The sequence below is a fragment of the Hyperolius riggenbachi genome, chromosome 7 (assembly GCF_040937935.1).
Source record: "Hyperolius riggenbachi isolate aHypRig1 chromosome 7, aHypRig1.pri, whole genome shotgun sequence".
In the NCBI taxonomy this organism is placed as follows: Eukaryota; Metazoa; Chordata; class Amphibia; order Anura; family Hyperoliidae; genus Hyperolius; species Hyperolius riggenbachi.
In genome coordinates, this window is record NC_090652.1 from 73,496,965 (window position 1) to 73,523,063 (window position 26,099).

General features: G+C 44.9%; 2 protein-coding genes across 3 annotated transcripts in view; both read left to right on the forward strand.

Moving 5' to 3' along the window:
- PELO (pelota mRNA surveillance and ribosome rescue factor) overlaps positions 1–4,107 on the forward strand; it is a 33,974-nt gene extending 29,867 nt beyond the window's left edge. Inside the window, exons 11-13 of the mRNA XM_068244091.1 lie at positions 1,214–1,288; positions 1,670–1,701; positions 3,665–4,107. Coding sequence (XP_068100192.1) covers positions 1,214–1,288; positions 1,670–1,701; positions 3,665–3,753 — 196 coding nt within the window. The 3' untranslated portion in view covers positions 3,754–4,107. The remainder of the gene's footprint in view (positions 1–1,213; positions 1,289–1,669; positions 1,702–3,664) is intronic.
- A 6,923-nt stretch (positions 4,108–11,030) lies between these two features.
- KREMEN2 (kringle containing transmembrane protein 2) overlaps positions 11,031–26,099 on the forward strand; it is a 79,781-nt gene continuing 64,712 nt past the window's right edge. Inside the window, exons 1-3 of one of the 2 annotated variants that reach the window (XM_068244094.1) lie at positions 11,031–11,560; positions 19,224–19,392; positions 20,324–20,415. In XM_068244094.1, coding sequence (XP_068100195.1) covers positions 11,425–11,560; positions 19,224–19,392; positions 20,324–20,415 — 397 coding nt within the window. In that variant the 5' untranslated portion in view covers positions 11,031–11,424. The remainder of the gene's footprint in view (positions 11,561–19,223; positions 19,393–20,323; positions 20,416–26,099) is intronic. The other variant, XM_068244093.1, reaches the window with a different exon arrangement.

Below are 26,099 nucleotides of genomic sequence, written 5' to 3' on the forward strand. Positions count from 1 at the left end.
CAGGGACTAGCTAAAAAAAATAAAAATCCATTTCCACTTACCTGGGGCTTCCTCCAGCCCGTGGCAGGCAGGAGGTGCCCTCGGCGCCGCTCCGCAGGCTCCCGGTGGTCTCCGGTGGCCGACCCGACCTGGCCAGGCCGGCGGCCAGGTCGGGCCTCTTCTGCGCTCCATGGTGCGTTCCACGCCGGCGCGCTGACGTCATCGGACGTCCTCCGGGCTGTACTGCGCAGGCTCAGTAGTTCTGAGCCTGCGCAGTACAACCCGGAGAACGTCCGATGACGTCAGCGCGCCGGCGTGGAGCGCACCATGGAGCGCAGAAGAGGCCCGACCTGGCCGCCGGCCTGGCCAGGTCGGGTCGGCCACCGGAGACCACCGGGAGCCTGCGGAGCGGCGCCGAGGGCACCTCCTGCCTGCCACAGGCTGGAGGAAGCCCCAGGTAAGTGGAAATGGATTTTTATTTTTTTTAGCTAGTCCCTGAACCTTCCCTTTAAAGAGACTGAAGCCTCGCTAAAATCATGTTTTTATTTTAAAACCCTCTGAAGCATATTTGCACCACCTAAAACATTGCATCCCCACAGTTGAAAACTAAATGAATCCCCCCAGACAGACGTGACAGGTTTTGGACTAGTCCATCTCTTTATAGGGGATTCTCAGGGATATATGTATTTTCAAGAGAACTTAGTGAATGGCAGTTGCTCTGTCCAACTGCCAAAAACTGTGTAGTAAGCGGGGAAGCTGGCCAGCATAATTGTTTAAATCCTTTTTAGGGAATATCTTTATAAAGAATAAAAGCCTTGCTGAGCATCCCCTATGAAGAGATGGACTAGTCCAAAACCTGTGACTTCTGTCAGATTTATACTACCTACTGTAAGTGACAGCATTATAGGAGAAAAGTAATTTATGGCTCATTTTACTCTGGAAGAAATATACTTCTTATTTGTATATGTTTGCACATATTTAAAATTTTACAGTTTTTCGCTGTAGTGCCCCTTTAATGATGCAGCCCCAAAGACAGTGTGTAATGGGTGGCCTTTTGATGCATGCTGTGTAGGTCTGAGCTTTGCATACAGTGTCACCAGCAATGTTCACTGTTGTGTAAAAGAAACCAGTGTCACCATATAAGGGGGGTGGGGGAGGTCAATACTATTGTGTTGGTGGGCGACATTGTCATTTTTCACCTTCCTCTGATATTATGTTGTCTCCTGTGGACTAGACATCAGGACGTGCCAACGCGGACCCGCTATGTGAGGCTTGTGGACAGCGTAAAGGAGAATGGAGGGACTGTGAGGTGAGGAGGAGAAGATTGGGGGTGAAGGGTATACAATTGAGAAGGTATGTAGTGTGGAGAATGGTGAAGTATTGAATGGACTGGTGTTTCTACTCACTTAAGACCGTACGTGTGTGTGTGTGCGTGCTTGGTTAGGTAGTCTGGAGTATGGTCAGGCTATGTGTGTCATTGGTCAGGTGGTCTGGAGTATGGTCAGACTGTCATGTGGTCGAGGTCTGTGTGTGTTTGGTGTGGCAAGGGTCTATGTTTAATTGGTTAGGTAATCTGGAGTGTGGTCAGGTGGTCTGTGTGTGATTGGTCAGGTGGTCTGTGTGTGATTGGTCAGGTGGTCTGGGCTGCTGTGGATGCTGGTGTTTGATCATCACTTTTCTTTCTTTTCAGGATATTCTCCAGTTTGCACGTCTCAGGAGAACGTAAGTATCTTTCTGGGGTTATAGGGCCGGAGGAGGGTAAACAAGACCAATGGTAAAACCAGCAATTTTTTATGCCGGGAAATCAGGCAAGTGTATTGTAAATAAACAGCATTGCAAAATGCCGCTGCACAAACATCATATATAAGGGCAAGAAGCATGTGGTGCATACAGAGTAAATCTGCAAATCCCAATTCATCCCAAGTATCCTCTTATTCAATAATGAATCCCTCATGCGGCTACCCCTGGGAAAAGCTGTAGGCAAATTACTGTGTATTCATTCCAAACATCCAGAGGGAAATAGGAATGAAGCCATTATTGCACTTAAATTACACTTTTTTTTTGTTTTGTTTTATGTTTGTTACATTTCCTTGCTAATAATTAGTACTTCTGTAATGTGTATATATGGCCACTTGTCACTAGGGGGCAGTGTGAGACAATAACAGAGGACTTCTGCTTTCAGTTTCTATATGTTCTGCTAGCAGAAAAACATAAAAGCATTCCAAGATTTACAGCACAGAGTTCAGCCGACAGAGGTCAAATGTAGTGCACTTTTGAAGCTACTAATGGGTTAAAGATGTACTGTAGTGGCATATAGTAGAATGCAGTGAATTATTATTATTATAATAATCAATTCAGGATACCCAATGTTACGGTAATTTCCCTGGTTTCTGCACCAGAAACACTTCCTATATCTGTATATTGGTATGTAGCCCCGCCCTCCTAGTGAAGCTTAGCCTAGGTTGCTTAGCTATGCAGAATTTTCTCCCAGAGCATTCTGGGACACAAGGCATTATTTTCACTGGCTTCGGAATTCTAAAAAACAAACATTCCGGAGATTTTGCCACTGGTGAAACGTCCTTTTCTGTGCCAAAATGTCCAAGAACAAACTTGCTTGCTTTTTTGTCTGGCTGAGGCCTAAATGCCCAACTGCATGTAAACTGTTGTAGGATGAGGATGGAGGCATTTGTTGGCGTGTGTGGGGAGTGTCTCCATATGCAGAGTAGGGACAGGCAGTTTGCCGTGTCAAGCTTAGCCAGGAGGCTGTTGCCCATTCTGCTGTATCTGTGATCTGGGGAGCTGTGGGTGGGGTATATGTCACCAGACCACTCCCCAAGGCTGGATGTATACAACGGGGCTTCTTCCAGCCCCTAGGAGTCATTTGTGTCCCTCACCAAAGCTCCGGTCCACTCCAGGGTCCTGCTGGCAGCCTCTAAGGATTGCCAGTCCCCGATGGGTCAGCGCCTTCTGTGCATGCCTCACGTGAGAACTAGAGATGGCCCAGCCTTGGAGAACTCCTGGAGAAGCACATGATCAGTTTGATCAGCTGATAGATTTGTAAGCCTCTGATTTGCTGTGATGACTTCCTGGTTTAACACATGATCATGACCAGCAAATCAGAGCCTTACAAATCTATCAGCTGATCAAACTGATCATGTGCTTCTCCATGAGTTCTCCAAGGCTGGGCCATCTCTAGTGAGAACATGCCCACGTCACCGGGACCATGCTGTGCCTGCAGGCTCAGTACACTGCTGATGACGTGGGCGCATTCACATATGTGAGTCGACGATCCTTGGAGGCTGCCAGCAGCACCCCGGAGAGGAACGGAGCTGTGGTGAGGGACACAAATGACTTCCTCTGGTAGAAGCCCCATGGAAGTAAAACTACATTTATTTTTTGGCCTCGGACGTCCTATAAATTTACTCTAAACTTTATTTTCATGCCTTTAAATTAATATTTTTCTTTTAAATGTTATGAAATAAAACGATTGATGATAGATGGGATCAGTGTGGTTTGCTTTTGAATTCTTTGTGATATGCATGGCTAGGGGTGTGGCAGGGGTGTGGCAGGGGTGTGTCTTAATGTGTACCTCTATTTTGTCTCAAAAAGTTGGGAGGTATGGATAAGGCACCCTTTAAAGGCAGTTCAATTTTATTAACCCCTTTTGGTTGGTTTTATGTTCCAGAGCTGAACCAGCTGACGGGCGTGGCAGCCATATTACGATTTCCAGTGGCTGAAGCATCAGATGATGAGTCGAGCTCAGGAGAGGACTAGACTCCTCCCCCTCCCACCTGCACATTTGGGTCTTCCAGCACGGGAGCTGAGCTGAAGCCTGACTGGCTGAGTGACTTTTATTTATTAGTGGACATGTCTCACGTGGAGCGGGCTGCAGAAGGCAGACGTCTCACCGATCTCCCTGGATGGAAATTGTTGGCTATTTGGGACAAGGATGATGATTTTTTTTGCTGCTTACAGTGGCTTGCGGAGCTCTGCTGGCTCCACGGGACCTTCCTCTTCCTTCATCTCTAAGCCGAGCTTCCACCACCGACCGTCACACTGTGACCTTCTCATCAAGAACTCGCATGTTGTCATTCTTCTCCAACAGCCAATAAACATGCAGCGTGGACAGTGCTTTGTTGTTATTGGCGGTTTCCCATATGGGGCGGGATCTGCTGGGATATTCGCCCCGTTTTTCGGCTTTAGTGTATAATTGGCATCTCATTCCGTCTTCTTTCAGTGCTCAATATGCAGGGATTTCACACAATAATCTCGCTCGCGTATGTAGCATAGGTCTTACAAGTTAATGCAGGTAATAGTTCTGATAGTGTGCTCCACTGTCCACATGTCTGTGCAGCATGGATGATACTGTAGCATTGCAGCCATGCACAGGCAAGTCACAGATGGCAATTCCCTCACTAAAAAGGCAGCAGCTTACACAGGAAGCATATGTCTCATTTGGCCGGTGCTTTTGAGATAATCCATGCAGGCCGAGAGTAGTGTGCAGATAGCGAGCAGGTTACAAGTGGCTGCCTGCCAGCCCACCCACCAACCACAGCTCATGGGTCCCCAACTAACACATGTGCCCGCCCACTTTCCACTATAGTTAGGTACAGAATACTGCAGGGGCCATAAAAACAGGTTCACTATAGCAGTTACATAACATATTATATCCAGGTTTATTATACCAGGTGCCACTCCCATATACTTGTGTAATAATTGTGCTTGGCTGGGACCTGAACATTTAGTTTACTATACTTGAATACCCTGTAAGGAAAAAGCACAGAATCCAGACTTATCACCTCAAGTAAGGATATTTAAATAAGGGAGGTGCCAAAGGGGGTGTGGCCAACGACACAGCAAAATCTGTTAACCCTTTGCACACTCACATGCAAATCTATCATCCAGAAACCACTGCTATCCCTACAGATAAGTTAAAAGCTGTGTTATTTGTTTCAAAAGAATACGTACATACGCTATGTAGAACTTCCCCAGAGTTCATATATGTCCTAACTCTGGCCCTTCACATAAGCTGTTGCACTGTATGTTTGCACTATGCATGTTACAGGGCCAGAGTTGGGATGCATACAAACTCTGGGGAGCCTCTACGCAGTTACTACTCAAAAGAATATTCTTTGATAGGGAAGACCCGGGTTTTAACTTAGCTGGAAGGATAGCATTGGTTTCTGGATGATTGATGTTCATGTGAGTATGCAAAGGGTTAACTGATTTTGTGTTTTTTTTGTTGGCCACACCCCCTTTGTACTTCTCTTTTAATACCTTAGTTAAATGTCCTAGCTTGAGATTATGAGCCTGGATTGTGTTTTTGTTGTTTTGTTTTGTAGCTCCCTTGATTAGTTTGATACACTATTTGTCCCAAGAGAGCATGTTAGGACATACTGTATGTGTCTAACCTTTAGATTGGTTGATGCACTGAATGCTTGCACTATGCATGTTATAGGGCCAGAGTTAGTTTGGGGAGCCTCCATGTGGGGTATGTGACTGCACAATAGAATTAATTTTGTAAGGAAGACCCCAGCTTTAAACTTAGCTGTCAGGATAGCAGTGGTCCTGGATGATTGGTTTGTATGTGAGTGTGTAAAGTGTTAAGTGATTTTGCTGTACACACAGTAAGGGCCTGTTCAGACTATGCGCGTTCCTAGCCGGTTTCAGGGAATGCGTACGGGTATCAAAAACGCATAGAAACGGCTCCTAATGCTTTTGAATGGGGTAGTTCACATGCATGCGTATGAGACGCATACGTTTCTTATCCGCATTGCTGCACGCAGTTCTGTGCGTCACGCATAGAAACGGACGCAATGAAAGTCTATGGACGCGTATCAAAAACGTACGTTTAAGCGTACGTTTTCCTCTGCGGTTCCCATAATTCTTTTTTTTTTTTCCCCCTGGGCCACGTGTGTGTGCAAAACGCAATAGAAAACGGATTAGAACGCAAGAAAAACGCATGCGTTTTTCAACTTGCGTTTCTTTGATTTTATACGCGTTCTTCATACGCTGACAGTCTGAACAGGCCCTAAGGCCTGGTTCTCACATAAATCTGTACATTTCTGAGGCAGTGCTGTCCTGTCAGTAATGCATCAGTTTTAACCGGAAATGTACACCTTTTTTTGTGTGAAAACAGCCATAGAAACACATGCAAAACTGATGCCAACTCTCCTTTTTATGTGTGAACTAAACCTTAAAGTGACACCCTGTAATTTAACATTAACAGAGTGTGCAAGTTTCCCCTAGAGCAAAGGCTTGACTAAAGCCTTATAAACACAGTTAGGCTGGGTTCCCACTTGCAGAAGGGCCAATTTACAGCCTGTGGGAGTGGACAGTGTAGTGCCTCTCTGATGGTCTGTTGTGGTTTTGCTGGAGCCTGGGATGGATGTGTTTCAACCATACAGTTTTGCAATGCAGCAAAATGGACAAAACAAAGTCCGTTTACCAGTGTAGTAGGAACAGAGTCTAAAGCAGGCATGGGCAAACTTGGCCCTCCAGCTGTTACGGAACTACAAGTCCCACAATGCATTTGCCTTTGAGTCATGACGGTGGCTGTCAGACTCCTGCAATGCATTGTGGGATTTGTAGTTCCGTAACAGCTGGAGGGCCAAGTTTGCCCATGCTTGGTCTAAAGGAATCCTCCAGAATCCATTCTGGAGGATTCCTTTAGACCAGGCTTGGGCAAACTTGGCCCTCCAGCTGTCACAATTATGGCCCTCCAGTCACAATTATGTTTAGTAAAGGTGACACACTAGTGTGAAGGAGGGGCACAGCCCTTGCCAAGCATCACTTTCAGACCCACCTTGCACATAGATTTATCAACCTTCAGTTACAGACACAATATTTCTATGGTGGCACAGGGAGATAGGTTCAGTACTGTAAATATTCAACATGGAAATGCAATAAATGATCCTATTTAATAGACGGTACCATAAAATGGGACAGACTAACCAGCAAGCTCCAGCGGTTCTGGAGGTGTGTTTAGCTTCTAAGGGTACAATGGTTAGTTTGCATATATTCAGCAGTGGTGCTCTGGGAGACATCTCGAGCTCACTCCAACCTGAATTATCGCAAATTCTTTCTGTTTTAGGAAAGCAAACTTTTGTTTTTCATAAAATGGGACAATAACAGAAAAATTACTAAAAAGTATATAACATAACAATATAGTCCTCAGTAAAATAAAGGTAATAAGCGATGAAAGGAATACATTTCTGTTGCTATAATGCAGTCCACAGGGTTACAATTATGTGTGGCAACAACTAGTCTTTGGAGTTAGAGTTCCTCCTAAGTCTGCTGCTGAAGGAATTGCAATAGCTTGTTGACAGTTTTGTTATGTATGGGAGCTTACACCGGAAGATCCAGAGGTGGAGCCATTCTTTAATACAGGGGATGATCAGTTGGATGCCATTAATTCTGAGTTGCTACAACAACAACATTTGTAAAGGGCTTTTCTCCAGTAGGATTTGAATCGCATAAACATAGCTCAGACCAATAATTGGTTAATTGGTAAATTTTGGTACAGAGGATCAATTCTATAAGTCTGCAAATGCCAGGCTAAACAGGTGGCTTGTCAGTCTGAATTTGAATAACTCCAGGGATGGGGCTGTCTGTACTGAGTGTGGAAGGGAATTCTAAAGGGTAAAGCATGACAGAAAGCTCTGGCTCCAAAGGTTTTGAGGTGCATTCTGGGAGTGACCAAGGTTATGGATCCTGCTGATCTGAGGTAGTGAGAGATGTGGTGCAGTTTGAGCAAGTCCTTCATGTATACAGGGCCCAAATTGTGTAGGGATTGCTGCAAATGTTTGCATCCTGTAAATCGCGTAATTAAATATAGCAGCTGCTACATTTCCCGACTAAACTTTCAAGCTGCACAAATTTACATTATTTAAATTAATCTGCATGTAATTGACCATTCTTATTTATCCCCTTCAGTGCCCAGCCCATACTTAATCATTCATGATTTCTCCTGGTGAATCTGAATAGGATGATTAGATTATCATTATTTTACATTTCTTTCGGATCCAGTATGGTGTACTCATTATTTGGACTGTTTGTAATGAGTATGTAGCATGGGATCCATGTTGCCTGACTATTCTGACCTTGCCATTAACCTCCCTGGCGGCACGCAGTTTCGGTGGTTGCGTCCGCGGGAGTAATTTTTTAAATAAAACTTGTTGTAATCCTTGTAGCTAGCACTAGGCTAGCTTCCTGTGTCCCCCAAGTCCCCCCGCACCTCTCTGATCCCCCCGATCGCCGGCGCTTATATTTACCCAGCCGCAATCCCGCTAGAGCCGCAGCCTCCCGAATCACCTTCAGTCGTCACTATCGCGACAATCGGACCTGCCGTAATCTATGTCATGCGCAGTCCCGATCCACCCCATAGCGAAGCCTGGAGGTGATTGGAGAGGCTGCGCTATCGCGGGATCCGGGGGGTGGTACGTATAACAGCGGCGATCGGAGCGGAGGGACTTAGGGGACACAGGTAGCTAGCCTAGTGCTAGCTACAAGGTTTACAACAAGTTTTATTCACAAAAATTCCTCCCGGGGCCATGTAATCCTCTGCCGCAGCTACCGCGAGTGTAGGTCGGGGTTACCGCCAAGGAGGTTAAAAAGTGGGCCAGGTTAACTGGGCTTTGCTGAAACCCAGATCTGCCACAAGGGTGTAACAAACACGGTTCACATTGAAAAACGCTCTCTTGGTACCTAAATATTACTTTTGTTGAGTGTATATAGTACATGAAAATAACATACTGGTTATTACGGATAAAATATATGAAAATCCCACAGAGTGGATCTACAGCACATGTGGGGTCAACCACTTGATGACCAAAGCTCCAACACTCAGAGTGTGCCAAAATATGGCCAACATTGCCCCTGTGTAGTCAGTCAGAGAGTCCAATACTGAGGTTCCCCGGCATCTACAGTTGCACAGCCAGATAGGATCGGTCCACAAGGACAGCACAGAGTGGAAATAAAAAGTACTTGGCAACCCCACGTTTCTAACATGTTTCGCCCTCAATGGGCTTCATCAGAGAACATCAGGTGCTGGAAAATAATAAAAGGCAGAGCTGCCCTCCACCAAGAAGTTTGACTGTCACGGTGCTGTTCTGAGTGTGTGCTGCTCTGGTCAGAGGGCTTTTCTAATATGGAACTTTTTTAGTATATTTTCTTGGACCTCCCAAATATTCTAAGTATTTCAACCATGTGATGCTCTTGGCTATCTGATATTTCTGGCATTAGGATTAGAACTGGTCTTGAACTGAAGACTGTTTCTGCTTTCTGAGTCTTAATGTAAAGGTAAATTGGACTGGTGTGCTTAAGTATAAGGGAAACTTGTCAGTTATACGTGTCAGTCATGACACAGCCAACCACACTTAGGGCTGGTTTACATTACAAGAGCTTTACTAAGAGCTTTGTGATTTTAAAAGCTCTTGCTAATGTAATCCTCTGTATGTGTTCTCACTGGAGCAATGTGATTTTTTAAAAAATCCCCCATAGCATTGCATTAGCAAGAGCTTTTCAAAATCGCTAGTGTTCGTGTGAATCAGCCCTAGATAGCGTTGACTTCTTGGAATGGAGGATGGGTACAGCTAACTAGTTACCTCACGTACTAGAGGTGACACTTCAGAATGGAGTAGGGATACAGCCTGTAACCTTTCCATGTATACAAGCAGCTCCCTGGAACAGAGGTTAAGTACAGTCAACCATAGTTATTCAAGGTAGAAGGAGCACCCGATAACAGAGCAAAATTACACACATACGAGGTGCACCTCAGGACAGAGCTTGAGGAACAATTGAAAGCCCCAGATGGTGTAATATGTTAGCACAATGCAATTTACAGTAAATGAGGCAGAAGAGAAGTACTCACATAGGTGGGTTACCACTAAGACAACCACTGTATTTGTGTGTGTGTGGGGGGGGGGGGGGGGAATTAGACCCGACCCCACTTGGGTTAAAAAGTTGCTCTCTGTAGAGGAAACTGATTGGGAGAACACCACTTCACCAGCGGTGGGCTAGAATTCCTTACGTTAAACAACTTGCTGGCAGCTTCAGTTCAATCACCTCCACCACACCCATGTGACTGGACACTCACCCCACATAAGTGCCTCTGGGATACTCTCAGGCGATCCCCAGCCTATCACGGTCCACAGTCCTCACAGAGAATATACCTCAATATGACGCACACAGAAAAAAAAATCTTGGGTACTGTGGGAGGGAAATAATTATAAAAGTCAGTGTGGGGATTTTTATTAAATAAAAGTGGATTTTGGTGTAATTTACTATTTACTATTTACTATTTGGCCACAATATGTCCTCAGTCCTTATTTTTGATTCACGTACTTAAGTGAATCGGAAGTAATGCATGGGCACTGTAACAACAGGAAGATACAATGAATGCAGGCATCTCATAGACGCCGGTGTTCATTGAATCAGGGACTTAGATTAATGAATGGAAACTGCGTTCCCTTTCATTCATCTCCTTGATATAACAGGTAATGACGGGAGCGCACGGTGGCCGCCCACCACTGAAGACATATTTTCATGGCCCTGGTACTTCAATTGAAGTTTTACTGGGCTGTGAATATACCGCACAAGTTGCAGTAAGTAGTTAAAATGGGAGGTAGTGGTGGACTCACCTCCCAAATAGACTCGAACAGTCAATAACAAGTTGAAAAATTCTTTAATCGAACACTCCAAAAACGCGTTTCAGGGGCAATAACCCACTTCATCAGGCAATTAATAGAAGCGACTGTCAGTAAATCTCAGCCAGTACAGAGGTGCTGACAGTTACTCCTATTTATTGCCTGATGAAATAGGTTAATGCCCATTAAACACATTGCATATGTGAAGTGTTCAAGATTTAGAGTCTAATTATTGAGGTAAACTGTTTTTAACTTGTTTTACTCTACTCTGGCATTTCTGTTCGATAACTAATCAACCTCAGAACAGAGATACAGGCAGGGTGTGCTGTATGGAGTGAACTATACGTTAGCGGGCAGGCAATTCCCTTCACAGAGAGCTGCCTGCAGGGATAGATGAGACGCCTCTTCCGACAGGTAGAACAGACAGGTAGAGACACGAGTGTCCCGCAGGTGGTGCAGATTATAAATTACATCAACAGACGGAGCAGATTCTCACAGCAGTCCCACCGGGGAGTTCAGCTATCACCACAGTACAGGCAATACGAGGGGCTTGGAAAACCAGGGGTCTTACTTGGAAAACTGACTGAACACGCTGGTCTCTTCAGGACTGGGGGTCTGTTCTCAAGACAGAGTCAGCTGGGTTTTATATTGGAGGACACTGAGATGCTCCCTGAACTGTAGTGAAATGGGCCTCCTGGAAATTGAAGCTATACTCAGGGCATCCTTGTAAGGGGACAGGTCAGAAGGTGGATGGAACCCTCCTGAGCTATCTTCAGATGGATCTCCTGGTGATGGTTCTATGTCAACTTCAGCTGGATTAATTTGCTGTAATCACATTTTACTCCACAGTTTGGTGTCAGCCCCTTTTTCCTGGAAGATGCTTCTCCGGCTTCTGGTTTTTGTCCTTAGCGTGAGGTCGGAGCTGACGCTCCCAGGTGAGGTTCTTCACACTAATGCCTTGAACACACTGTTAAAAATTGGTCAGTGATTGGCCAATCATAATTAACACCTCCATTTAGTATGCAGGTTTACCTACATACACAATCTACTCATAGTATTCAATATCTGTTGACCCTCATATTACATGGAGGTGGTAAAATTGGTCAGTGATTGGCCAATCTAAATTAAACGTGTAAACCAGGCTTAAAGTAGACTTGAACTTTTTCACAGGACGCAAGAAAAAGAGAGAAATGCACCCAAAGTCTGTGTAATTCCCCCTCATCTGTAAGTAACCACCAGTGTTATTTGCTGTTTCAGCTGTGTCAGCACAGAAGTTCCGCAGATACAGCTAATATGTAGACAGGATGTTAACGCTTTGTCTCCTTTGAAAGCAGGAAATAGACACACTGCAGATTTATTGCAGGAGTTCTGTAGGCTGTAACAAAAATATGTATTTTCTTAATAGGCTATTATGCTGTTGCTTATCTTTTAGAGTAAAGTGGAAGTTCTTAGTTCAGGTCCACTTTAAGGTTTGCTCCAGAAGGGTGAATCTTGGTTGTTTTAGAAATATATACTGTATGTCCATGTTTTAAGAACGGATTTTCTTGCTGCTGCATCTTGGCTCAATGCACTGAAGCCTGGTAGCCTTCAATTTTGATTGGCCAATTTTACCTGCTCCATGTTGTAGAAGGGCCAACGGATTTTAAATCTTATGAACAGGTTGTTTTTAGGTAAGCTCTCATATTACATGGAAGTGGTGAAATTGGTCAGTGATTGGCCCATCAAAATTGGTTGTGTGTACAAGGCTTAAGACCTCAACATTTCATAAGATGTAAAATAGCTTATGTCATAAAAAATATTTTTTGAAGTATTCACTAAAAATGTTCATACTTGTAATAATTTGGTAAAAAAAAAAAAATCTACATGTCAATTCACAAAGTTTTTTTTTTTTTTTACCTCATGCAGTATTACATTCGGTATTTGCTGGATTATTGCAGTGCAGGCAACATGGAAGCCAGATATGATACACATAGTATTCTTATTACAGTACAGACAAGTAAATGGCTATTCCAACCTGCATAAAATTAATCTAAAACTTGTATCAGCTCAAAACTATTTGCATTAACCATTTTTAATTACTAGACAAAAATATTGTAGATTTGTGCAATCGACGCGTGAAACTAGGAAAAAATGTTTTCATTGAAGTGGGATAAAACTCTTGACATAACGTTCAATAAAAATGTGTTTTCCTACTTTTTATTACCCATACAGTCACCATATTTGCTTTTGTGCACAAGTAATATTGTCTGCTTACAAATTCCCAAAGTACAGTTTATCTGCTCTGAAAGCTGCCATTGCATTTTATTGCATAGCTGCTGTATTGATATATCAAAATCAATCTAGAGATCCCTTCTCAGCTGCAAACATACTAGAAGCAGAGAGAGCTCAGTTTCAGCACTTTGCTAATGTTTGCTAATTGTAGCAGACAAAGGAATGTAAACAAAAGATAATGTTAAAATAAGATAACTTATTATTAATAATAATAATGTTATCTCTTCTTTGGATGCAATGCGGCAATAAGCTTTCCAATGATGAAGCAAGAGCTGTGTTTAACTGTTTAAATGCTGTTTTGCTACAATTTTTTTGTGGTAGTAAATTTTATGCTGTAAATAATCTTTTAGAGCAAATAAGAAATGCTGAATTTCATTCCACTTCAACTTTCCTGAAGGTGTTTACCTCACAAGTCGGTAATTTGCTATTCACTTCACTAGCCAGTTAATTTTAGTTTTCCATTGGTAAAAACTTTTTTGTGAATTGACATTTATGAGGTATTTACCTCACAAGTTGGTAATTACGATTTTTCGTACCTCACAAGTCGGTAATTTACTATTTACCTCACTAGTCAGTAATTTTAGTTTTCCTTTAAGTAACAGCCTTTGTGAATTGCCAAATCTTTGGTAAAATCAGTAGTTTTCTGCTTCAGGGCTCTTACCCACCAGCCAACACGTGCATAAACGTGGCTACAGCGCATGGCATCTGAGGCGGGGAGTTGCGTTTCAACTTGAATCAGCGACGCTAGCACAAATCTACTAGACAGTTAATCGCTTGCGTCATGTGATAAAGTGTTCCAGGTGCATTACATCGCAATACATAGGCAGAGGCAGACAGAGGCGCTTGACCCAGCTACAGACCTGCACTGTACCTACTCCTACCTATTGCTTGATGAAGCGGGGTCATACCTGAGAAACGCGTTCAATTTTCCCCTGGAGTATGTAAATACATTTGTTCTGCTAAACTTTATTGGCATATCTTGTGTCTGGAGGAGGTAAGTCCACCACTGCCTCCACAAATTTTAAGCTTTTTAGACATTTTTATTCTTCTGGCGCCTCTGTATCCCTGTTACATAGGAAAGCTTTAATGTAGACGGTAAATTAAAAGCTATTGGTTACTTTATGTGCCGCACACAATGTGCAGTGCGTCATAACTGACGGCATGGCACAGAAATGTGAAAGGGCCCTTAGCGCAGACGTTAATGTTTTGCGGATTGAGCCTATTGTGTCTTTTTATGAGGGCTCATGGCCTGAACCCACTAACGCAGTTGTATTCGCTTCTGTCCGCTTTTCAGCATCTCTAACATTGATGTGTAATTGAAAAGCGGACACAACTGCAGCAGTGGGCTCAGGCCCTCAGAGCTGTCCCTCCAAAACTTGTAAACGGGGTGAGGTGGATCTGGTAAGGCTCGGTTTACACTTGCACCGGATCAGCGGGAGCAGACAGTAGAATGTCGTAGTAGCTGTAGCTCGGGGCAAATGCGTTACCTCCATAAGCTATATGGGGGGAAAGCGCAGCAATGCGCGGTAATCTCACTTCTGGCTGCAAGCCAACCTACAAATGAGGCTCTGTAGCGCTCACTTTCTCCTGTGGCGGAAAAAAAGAAGTGAATGGAAGTATATTGATAAAATACGCTTCTGCACATGTGAGAGACAGTTTAACATATCTGCTGTACCATTGGCTTACATGACTTCCGGTCGCCGCAGATGTCGATTGGTAATGGGCTGATGCTTTTGCATTGCTTCCGCCACATCTCACCGCGGTAGGTATGAAATGCCCTATAGGATTTTCATTGCTTTAATGTTACCCTGCGGTAAAAAAGGGTAACGTGATCTTTACTCCAAAACGTGGTCCATTTGGTCCATAGATAGAGAATCAGTTAAAAAAACATGCTACTGCGAAATTAAACAACTTAACACAATATATAACCCTGGCATATATGCTAGATACTGATGAGAATAGAGTGGAGCATTGGAACCCCGCAGACCAATTTCCTGAGAACCTTGTTTTTGGTTTGAATTTATAATTCTCCCTGTTCATGCGCCCATGCAGTTCATTGGCATTGTGCACTTGGTGGTCTTTTTGTACAACCACATATGCCCTACACTGTTATCACTCGATTTATATAGATGATTGATAATTGTATTATGCTACAGTTGTAGTCAAGAGATCAGGGCTGGATTTACCATAAGGCACTGTAGGCACGTGCCTACAGGCGCCTGATGATGGAAAGGCTGCTCACTCCCCTTCCTGAGTGCCTCCCCCCTTCCCTATGTAGAGTCCTGATGACAGTGTAAATAATTGGTTACTCACCTTGCTCTCGTCATGCCACTGACGAGATCTCCCTTCAAAGGCACCTCTAGCTACTTAACACTGAGGTTTCTCTAGCTACCTCAGACTTGGGGGATCCTCTAGCTACTTAATAGTGAGGGTGCTTCTGGCTACCTAATACTAAAGGGCACCTGTTGCTACCTATGACAAGCAAGGTAATTAAGGGGAAGTGACAGCTGGGACAGCCAGCACACTTGCGGTACAGTTTGGTGGGGGTTTGTAATGTCATGGAGAGCAAAGTCTAAGGTGCCAGGACATCCATGCCTATAGGCTCCTGTGAGGTAAATCCGGGCCTGCAAGAGATACTATACTGCTATGTACACAATGTTTGATATATGTTTATTTTGAGATTACAAATAAAGTATTTAAAAAAAAAAGGGTGTTGCAACCTCGGGCAGCACCGTAGCATAGTGGTTAGCGCTCTCGCCTTGCAGCACTGGGTGCCGATTTGAATCCCAGGCCAATCAACATCTGCAAGGAGTTTGTATGTTCTGCCTGTGTCTGTGTGGGTTTCCTCCGGGCACTCCGGTTTCCTCCAACATCCCAAAAACATACAGGTAAGTTAATTGGCTTCCCCCTAAATTGGCCCTAAACTGTGATACACTACTCACTCCAACCTGAATTATCACAAATTCTTTCTGTTTTAAGAAATCAAACTCTTGTTTTCCTTAGTATTTTAGTAAGGGGGCTTTTAGGACCATTGTAGCCCCTTACACACTCCAATGAGTTCTGGGTCACCATGAGCTTGCTGGTTAGTCTGTGCCTCTCAGTGTTACAAGCCCTACTCCATAGACCCAAATTAATCCATGTTATGCACTGATGAGGATCAAACAATCCGAAACAGTCTGTATACATGTTGGATTATTATGGCTCTGTACAAATTAACAAGCTGACACATCCATGCATTCCAGCGGTTCTGGAGGTGTGTTTAGCTTCTAAGGGTACAATGGTTAATTTGCATATATTCAGCAGTGATGCTCTGGGAGACATCTCAAGCTCGCTCCAACCTGAATTATCGCAAATTCTTTCTGTTTTAGGAAAGCAAACTTTTCTTATACACTACACAATACATACATAGATGTGACTATGGTAGGGACTAGATTGTGAGCCCCTCTGAGGGACAGTTAGTGACAAGACAATATACTCTGTACAACACTATGTAACATGTCGGTGCTATATAAATAAATAAATGAAATGCAACGCAATGAAAACGCCCCAGTGTGAAAGAGGCCTAAGGGTTAATCTTGTTTTTGCAGCATTGTTTACGTTGTCTCTTTGGGTAGACATACAAGTTTATCTTCCGTCATGTCCCTACATCACATTCCTGCCTGGGGCTCCCCAGCATGTTAGGGCGGCAGCTGCAACTCCTGGGCCCACCTTTGAAGTAGGATTCATCCAGAGATATTGTGGGCCTGTGCAGGTTGCTGGGGGAGGATCCGGACAGCGCTGCAGATGGCTCAGCCTTTGAAGTCTTCACTCTTTTGAAGTTGAGAGATGAGGATGATCTGTTATGATGTCACCATTGATAGAGAGACGGACTTTCCTAATTTCTTATCTTGTCTCCTTCTGTTCTTCCATATTACAATAATGCCTCTTCAGAACCCACCGCGAATGTCATCGCAATTGTTGTTAAGGTGCCCTCTAATGATCTAATGATGGAATCTTGATTGACCAATCTTACAGAATGTATGAAGCAGATGGGTAAACAGAGTGAATGTACGGTTCTACTTTGAATGGATGCTTTAGGCAGACCCTCATATTACATGCAAGTGGTAAGATTGTACAATCAAGATTGCATCATGAGCAGGCACCTTAGGGTGTCAATACATCACTCGATTTTGGGCATCGATATTTATCCGTTTCCTTCATAATGATTGAATTTGGCAGATATCGATGCAGCAGCATGGTGACCTGATCGATGGCTTTGATGGATTTCTGGACGAAATTGGCAAGGCTGGATTTATACTTTTTCTGCCCCTAGGCCAGCTTTCTTGCAGCTTCCCTACCATGTGCAGCAACCCCCTCCTATTCCTTGTGCAGCCCCTTCTTCCATGTCTAACATTCATGTACAGCAGCCTCCTTCAGTTATATACAGGGCTGGGCCGAGGCAGAGGCTGGAGAGGCTCCAGCCTCAGGGCGCAGTGTAGGAGGGGGCGCATAATTCATTCAGCTGTCATTCCTAATTGTGTTTGAAGCAGAAAGAAATAAGAAAAGGAGATACATGGAAGTGACTACAAGCCAGATAACTAGAGATTAAGGTGTTGGGGGCCCTGGGGCCCTCTTAGTCTAATAGCAATCAGTGTGTGACGGCTGGGGTGGGAGGGATGGAGAGGCGCACTTTGGTATCTCAGCCTTGGGTGCTGGAGGACCTTGTCCCGCCTCTGGTTATATACAGATCCCTTGGGCAGCATTTCCATATGTTCCTCCATGCAAGCTCTGTATTCCATATGCAGCAATCCCTCTTCCATGTCCAGCCACCCCTTGGCCAGCTGCCGCCCGAAGCCCAGGCATTGGTGGCCATTCCAGAAATCCGACCCTTGCAATTGGTCAAATGGATGGATCGATTGGGCATGCTGGAAAATCTCAGTCGTACGGACTCAGTCAGGTGCGAGCAGTAACATCGTTCGGCTTCCCAATGACTGACGGACCTTCAGCTGGTGTCCCCCCAGGTGTATGTGGCTGGCTGTGCCCATGGATAGAGTTGAGGGCTCACCTATCTGCGACTCTAGGCTTCCTCCTGTGTCTGGTCACCGGCACATGTAGAGAAACATACACTTTGGGGGGCGGAGTTACCCAGCAAAGGGAGGTGCTATGATGATTTCCAACAGATTTCATGCAGAAATCTATGTTGTGTGTGGGCTGGCAGTAGATCCCTCTATGATCAGAGAGAGGGATCTATCTGATGGTTGCCCTGGTGTTATATCAACAGGTGTCCCCTGGGAGTACTTACTTCGTGAGGGGGAAGCCTCTGGATCCTAACGAGGCTCCCCCCATTCTACTCTGTCCCTCCGTTGTCCAGCTGCAGCCCCCCGACGTGCGGCGATATAAATATTACCTCCAGGGATCCAGCGCAGGTGCATTAGCGGATCTCCCTTTGGGATAAGACGGAAATAGCCGAACCCGATCAATCCGCAAGTCCTCTTGCGCCTGCGCAGTAGACCCGGATACAATCAGGTTCGGCTATTTCCACCTTACTAGAAGGAAGAGTTGCTACTGCGCCTGGTAGTATCAGCGCTTATCAGGCTTTTCGGGGGAGGATTGCGGAACGCTTCGGGGGAGCCAGCGCTGGACTGCCTGCAGCTACAGGGATATGGAAGCCTCAGGGTCCCAATGAGGCTTCCCCCATCCCTGTAGCTGCAGGCAGTCCAGCGCTGGCTCCCCCCGAAGCGTTCCCCGGAATCCTCCCGAAATGAGTAACCCCAGGGGATGTTTATTTTTATTTTTTGTTACAGAGTCTCTTTAATGGTTAATGTCATAAAACATTTCTCTGTAATGGGTGCTGTGAAGCTATTTTGCATATACGGTGAAAAAAGCTCAGGGAAGTAATGTAGCTGGCCAATGTCCCAAAATGATTTTTTTTTTTAAATAATCGATTCAGAAGGAATCAACTCCTACCATACACTTCCGGCAGGGAATCTATTGAAAATCAATCAATCTTCAGAGATGCATTGTTCGATGCAGTGCAAAGCTATAGGCCATCAATCTACCAATGCTCTTGCCCCGCCCCTGATTGTTGTAAATTTTCCACCCCGTCCAATCAATACTTTCGATCAATTTTTAGTCAGAATCCATCATAAATTGATCGATATGACATTTTGGGGAATCGATTTCCAGCAGATAAGTCAAATCTGCAAGGAATCGAATAAGGAAATCAATGAGTGTTGGCCACCTTTCGACATTTATTTCCTTCAGGCAACAGCTTTATGTGATGACATGCTGCCCAGAGAGCTGACAGTCTAACGGAATTTTTTTTTTACTTTCTTCTTTTCATTGCAGAACATTCGGAATGCTTCACAGTGAATGGGAGAGATTATCGGGGGACTGTCAGTCATGCGGGGCCAGAGGGGATCCCCTGTCTTTACTGGAACCAGACCATCCAGCATCGCTACAACACGCAGTCTGACCCCTCCGGAGAGCTGGGACTGGGGAACCACAACTACTGCAGGTACCTGACTGCTGGTAAAAAGACTCAAGGGGGACCCAGCTCAGGGAATGTGAGACTCACAGATTCCTAAATGATGACCCCTTCATCTCGCTCGCTCTCCTCCTACTCTGACTGCATGCTGTAAGTGCAAACATGGCACAAAAATGCTGCCTCTGTAATCTCTGCACCTGATGCAAATATTTTACCTTGCTTCATGAGAGAACCGGCCCTGGCCGCACATGGCAACATTACTGGTGGTTCATGCATCAGACCCAAGGAGGGACAAATCATGAGATAAACAGACATGTGCCCAGGGCCGGTTGGCCCATGACGCTGAGTGAGGCAGCTTTCTTAGGCGGCATGGGCCCTAGGAGCGGCATTTCGCCTGAAGGGGGAATTTGTGCGCTGATGGAACATTGGTCTTGTTTCAAAAAAGAGCGATGCTGCAGCAGCGCGAGCTAAAAACAACCTAGGAGCGCTATACGTGGTATTGCTGCATAGCCAACCTTCCTTAGTTACGCACGTTGCTATGTAAGTAACGTTGCTTTGTATAGCTTCTTTAAATGCCGGCCGCTGCTGTGAAGTATCGGAACACTTCACTAGCGTGGCCGCTACTATGTTAATTAACATAGTTACTACGTAATTAATGTTATTATGTAATTAATGTTACTATATGTAATTAACATAGTAGCATCCGTGCTAGTGAAGTGCCTTGATACTTCACAGGCAGCGGCCGGCATTTAAAGGAGCGCGCGTTGCTATGTAAGAAACGCACGCTACACTGCACGACCGCGCGTAGCGTGCATAGTGCTTCTAAGTTGTTTTTAACTCACGCTGCTGCAGCAGCAGCACTGCTTTTTTGTGAATCCAGTCTATTGGATGGTAGTAAATAACCATAGATGGTCGGGGTGCCTTAACTCTGCTGGGAGAAGTAACGGCTGCTCTCCTGCAGGAATCCGGATGCAGATGTGCAGCCCTGGTGTTACGTGTCAGAGACAGAGGAAGGAATCTACTGGAAGTACTGCGATATCCCATCATGCCACAGTGAGTGTCCGCCAGTATATTACATTACCTGTATGTAGAGGTGTGATCACCCAAATACATCATTAATCTGTTCCTGTCTCCCATATTCCCTGCATGTGAACATGTTACAGTCACCATCCAACATGATTACCCTTTGACAACCTGTTATATATTATTATTATATCCTCAGAGACTGTATATAACAGGAATAAATATCACATCCACACTTTATATATTCTCCACTATAAAATTCCTCCTATTTATAAAACAGTCACTATTAAATACCAGTAATTCTCCTTTTATAAAGCATAGTCATTAGTCAGAGCTAAACAATTATTCCCAATTATAAAGCAAAATCACCTCTGTATAATTTCCTCCTATTTATAAAGCATGGTCATTGATAGAGATGGCCCAAATGGTTCGCCGGCGAACGGTTCCAGGCGAACTTCCGGTGGTTCGCGTTCGCCATGTAACGCAAACTTTTCCGGAAGTTCGGTTCGCCCCCATAGTGCGCCATTAGGGTCAACTTTGACCCTCTACATCACAGTCAGTAGGCACATTGTAGCCAATTAGGCTACACTCTCTCCTGGAGCTACTCCCCCCCCCTTATAAAAGGCAGGCAGCGCCGGCCATTACACTCACTCGTGTGCCTGCATTAATTAGTGAAGGGACAGCTGCTGACTCTCATAGGGAAAGATTACCGGTGGTTAGGCTCTTGTAGGCTTGTTAGCTTGCTCCTGGCTGATTGTTATTGCTAAAATAGCACCCCCCAACAGCTCTTTTGAGAGCTAATGTTCTCCTGGTGTGTTTTTTTTCTTTTGTGTCGCCACTGACACTGCATTATACAGCCCTATCTGTTGCAGCTGGACCTTGGTAATTGCTATTACTGTGCCAGCCAGGCCCTGCCTAACTATCTACAGGGAGTGCAGAATTATTAGGCAAGTGGTATTTTTGAGGAATAATTTTATTATTGAACAACAACCATGTTCTCAATGAACCCAAAAAAACTCATTAATATCAAAGCTGAATATTTTTGAAAGTAGTTTTTAGTTTGTTTTTGGTTTTAGCTATTTTAGGGGGATATCTGTGTGTGCAGGTGACTATTAGTGTGCATAATTTTTAGGCAACTTAACAAAAAACAAATATATACCCATTTCAATTATTTATTTTTACCAGTGAAACCAATATAACATCTCAACATTCACAAATATACATTTGAATGACATTCAAAAACAAAACAAAAACAAATCAGTGACCAATATAGCCACCTTTCTTTGCAAGGACACTCAAAAGCCTGCCATCCATGGATTCTGTCAGTGTTTTGATCTGTTCACCATCAACATTGCGTGCAGCAGCAACCACAGCCTCTCAGACACTGTTCAGAGAGGTGTACTGTTTTCCCTCCTTGTAAATCTCACATTTTATGATGGACCACAGGTTCTCAATAGGGTTCAGATCAGGTGAACAAGGAGGCCATGTCATTAGTTTTTCTTTTATACCCTTTCTTGCCAGCTACGCTGTGGAGTAGTTGGACGCGTGTGATGTAGCATTGTCCTGCATGAAAATCATGTTTTTCTTGAAGGATGCAGACTTCTTCCTGTACCACTGCTTGAAGAAGGTGTCTTCCAGAAACTGGCAGTAGGACTGGGAGTTGAGCTTGACTCCATCCTCAACCCGAAAAGGCCCCACAAGCTCATCTATGATGATACCAGCCCAAACCAGTACTCCACCTCCACCTTGCTGGCGTCTGAGTCGGACTGAAGCTCTCTGCCCTTTACCAATCCAGCCACAGGCCCATCCACCTGACTCACTCTCATTTCATCAGTCCATAAAACCTTAGAAAAATCAGTCTTGAGATATTTCTTGGCCCAGTCTTGACGCTTCACCTTGTGTGTCTTGTTCAGTGGTGGTCGTCTTTCAGCCTTTCTTACCTTGGCCATGTCTCTGAGTATTGCACACCTTGTGCTTTTGGGCACTCCAGTGATGTTGCAGCTCTGAAATATGGCCAAACTGGTGGCAAGTGGCATTTTGGCAGCTGCACGCTTGACGCTTGACTTTTCTCAGTTCATGGGCAGTTATTTTGCGCCTTGGTTTTTCCACACGCTTCTTGTGACCCTGTTGACTATTTTGAATGAAACGCTTGATTGTTAGATGATCACGCTTCAGAAGCTTTGCAATTTTAAGAGTGCTGCATCCCTTTGCAAGATATCTCACTATTTTTGACTTTTCTGAGCCTGTCAAGTCCTTCTTTTGACCCATTTTGCCAGAGGAAAGGAAGTTGCCTAATAATTATGCACACCTGATATAGGGTGTTGATGTCATTAGACCACACCCCTTCTCATTACAGAGATGCACATCAGCTAATATGCTTAATTGGTAGTAGGCTTTCGAGACTATACAGCTTGGAGTAAGACAACATGCATAAAGAGGATGATGTGGTCAAAATACTCATTTGCCTAATAATTCTGCACTTCCTGTATACTGGGACACCTACCTATGCCTACCTAACTACTGGGGCACCTACTTACCTATACGGTGACACCTACCTATGCCTACCTACCTACCTATACTAGGGCACCTACCTATGCCTACCTACCTATACTGGGTCTCCTACCTAAGCCTACCTAACTACTGGGGCACCTACTTACCTATACGGGGACACCTACCTATGCCTACCTACCTACCTATACTAGGGCACCTACCTATGCCTACCTACCTATACTAGGGCACCTACCTATGCCTACCTACCTATACTGGGTCTCCTACCTATGCCTATCTAACTACTGGGGCACCTACCAATGCCTAGCTACCTATACTGGGGCACCTACCAATGCCTAGCTACCTATACTGGGACACCTACCTATGCCTACCTACCTATACTGGGACTCCTACCTATGCCTACCTATACCTATGCCTATCTACCTATACTGGGACTCCTACCTATGCCTACCTACCTATACTGGGACTCCTACCTATACCTACCTATACTGGGAGTCCTACCTATGCCTAGCTAACTACTGGGGCACCTACCTATGCCTATCTACCTAGCTAACCACTGGGGCACCTACCTATGCCTATCTACCTATACTGGGACACCTACCTATGCCTACCTACCTATACTGGGGCACCTACCTATGCCTATTTATAAAGCACAGTTAACGCTATACAATTCTTTCTATTTATAAAACACAGGTACCGCTACACAATTCTCTCTATTTATAAAGCACAGTTACCAATATATAATTGTTCCTATTTATAAAGCGCAGACAGCAGGAAGAACCCCTCCATAGCTTGTTGTATAGGATGACAGCAGGCAGAACCTCCAGATCTTGATATATGAGGATGATGGTGGAGTGATCAGACCAGGGTTAGGATAGTATTTAACACAGGTGCTGCTGCTCAGCGTTTAATTGTAAGGAAACAAATGGAGACAAAGCAGTGCCCTCTGTGTAGTGCCCTCAGTGTCAGCTCTGTAACCCGCCACTAGGAAATTCAGAAATGGTCTCACCTGATGCAAAACACTGTGACCCTGTATGAGCAGCTGGCTGATGGGTTAGTACCCGTGTGAACCTGAGGTGAGAGTGATATGGAGGCTGCCATATTGATTCTCGGCAATCTCTGCATAAACCTCCTATCTTGATCATAGGATGTCACCTGCAGGTCGATCATGGGGTAACTGCAGGCTGACCACAATTTCTTCCCAGTTAGACATTTATGTTGTATTTCACCTCTATTTGGGAACAAATATTGTTTAGTGTATAGCGAACTTTAGCCTGGGATCCAGCTTTACACTGTGATTTCAGCTAGTGAACGCCCAAAACTCTTTCCTAGCATGAATATTCAATTCATTCAATATTCGGTCATGCACAGCACTGGATAGGGGTGTAATGTCAATATATATTACTTTATTTGCAACGCGTTTCATGGGGGTCATTTCTCCTCCACTTCCTCAGGCTAATCTTACACAAATGAGCACAATATATAAATAGACTGTTCTATTAAGTCACCTCCCCACAGTCTCATTGGTCCAAAATGGACCAATCCTATTGAGTATGCAAATGATGGCACTTATTAATACATAAGAATGTATTTTGTAACAATTTGTATGTAAATCTGAACAAATAATACCATGCAAGGTTTTAAGAAGCTCATATAAAATTACATTTAAAACCTCTATCACACTGAAAGGCCTGGAGCAATTGAGTACCATACAAAAAAAAACTATGGAAAAGAGCTCTAAATAACATACAATATGCCCACTAGAGGGCAACATAACCTAGATGAGACAGACTTTACTGAGCTAAAGATATAAATAATTTAAATAAACAAAACTGGACATTCAGTATATTCATGTTATTTACAAAGCCCGTTCAACCACAAGGCAAACCTAGGCAATTGCCTAAGGCCTAAAGAGAGTTTAGGGGTATGGCGGAGTGTACATCAAATAAAGGTGCATGGAAATGTGGGCATCTGGTAATGCTGATAGTAAAATATTGGTATTTAATGCCAATATTTTACTGTTAAAGTGTAAAATATCAGTATTAAATACCAATATTTTACTATGGCTAAACCTACTGTCACACAGAACTCTCCCCCTCAATACCTAACCCTCCCCCTCCCCCCCCCCCCCCCCCCCCTTCCCTCTGCACACACTACCTACACTAGTCCTAACCCTAAATCCCCCTGCCCACACACACCACCTGCCTGACCCCTAACCCTAAATGCTAGCTCCCCCCTCCACCACCCACACACTCCTGCCTGACTCCTATAGGCGCCTATAGAAATATCGGCATTGAGCCATAATAAATGCCTATATCTCTATATGTGCCTAGGACTTCTGGCACGGGGGGAGGGGGGGGGATGGAGGAGGAGAACAGGGGGAGTGGTGGGCATGAGAAGAGCCTCCTACACATGCCTTCTCCCCACGCTTTTAAATTTTGATATGGGCTAAGGTATCCTTTAACCACTTGAGGACCCACCCTTTACCCCCCCTTAAGGACCAGCGCTGTTTGATGGGATCTGTGCTGGGTGGGCTCTGCAGCCCCCAGCACAGATCAGAGGGCACGCAGAGCGATCAGATCGCCCCCCTTTTTTCCCCCCTATGGGGATGACGTGCAGGGGGGGTCTGATCGCTCCTGCTGGTGGCATGTTGCGGGGGGGGCACCTCAAAGCCCCCCTCCGCGGCGACATTCCCTCCCCCTCCCTCTCCTACCTGTCTCCCCAGTGATCCGGGCTGCACAGGACGCTATCCGTCCTGTGCAGCCAGTGACAGGACGTCCTCTGTCACATGGCGGCGATCCCCGGCCGCTGATTGGCCGGGGATCGCCGATCTGCCTTACGGCGCTGCTGCGCAGCAGCGCCGTACAATGTAAACAAAGCGGATTATTTCCGCTTGTGTTTACATTTAGCCTGCGAGCCGCCATCGGCGGCCCGCAGGCTATTCACGGAGCCCCCCGCCGTGATTTGACAGGAAGCAGCCGCTCGCACGAGCGGCTGCTTCCTAATTGATCAGCCTGCAGCTGGCGACGCAGTACTGCGTCGCTGGTCCTGCAGCTGCCACTTTGCCGACGCACGGTATAAGCGTGCGGTCGGCAAGTGGTTAAGCCGTGCTGCTGTGTGTTTTTTGTAGTGACAGCTACTCTTGACAGCTCTTCCAAACAAGTCCTACTTGTTGAGTCTGTTTATAATTGTGCTGCCATGAACTT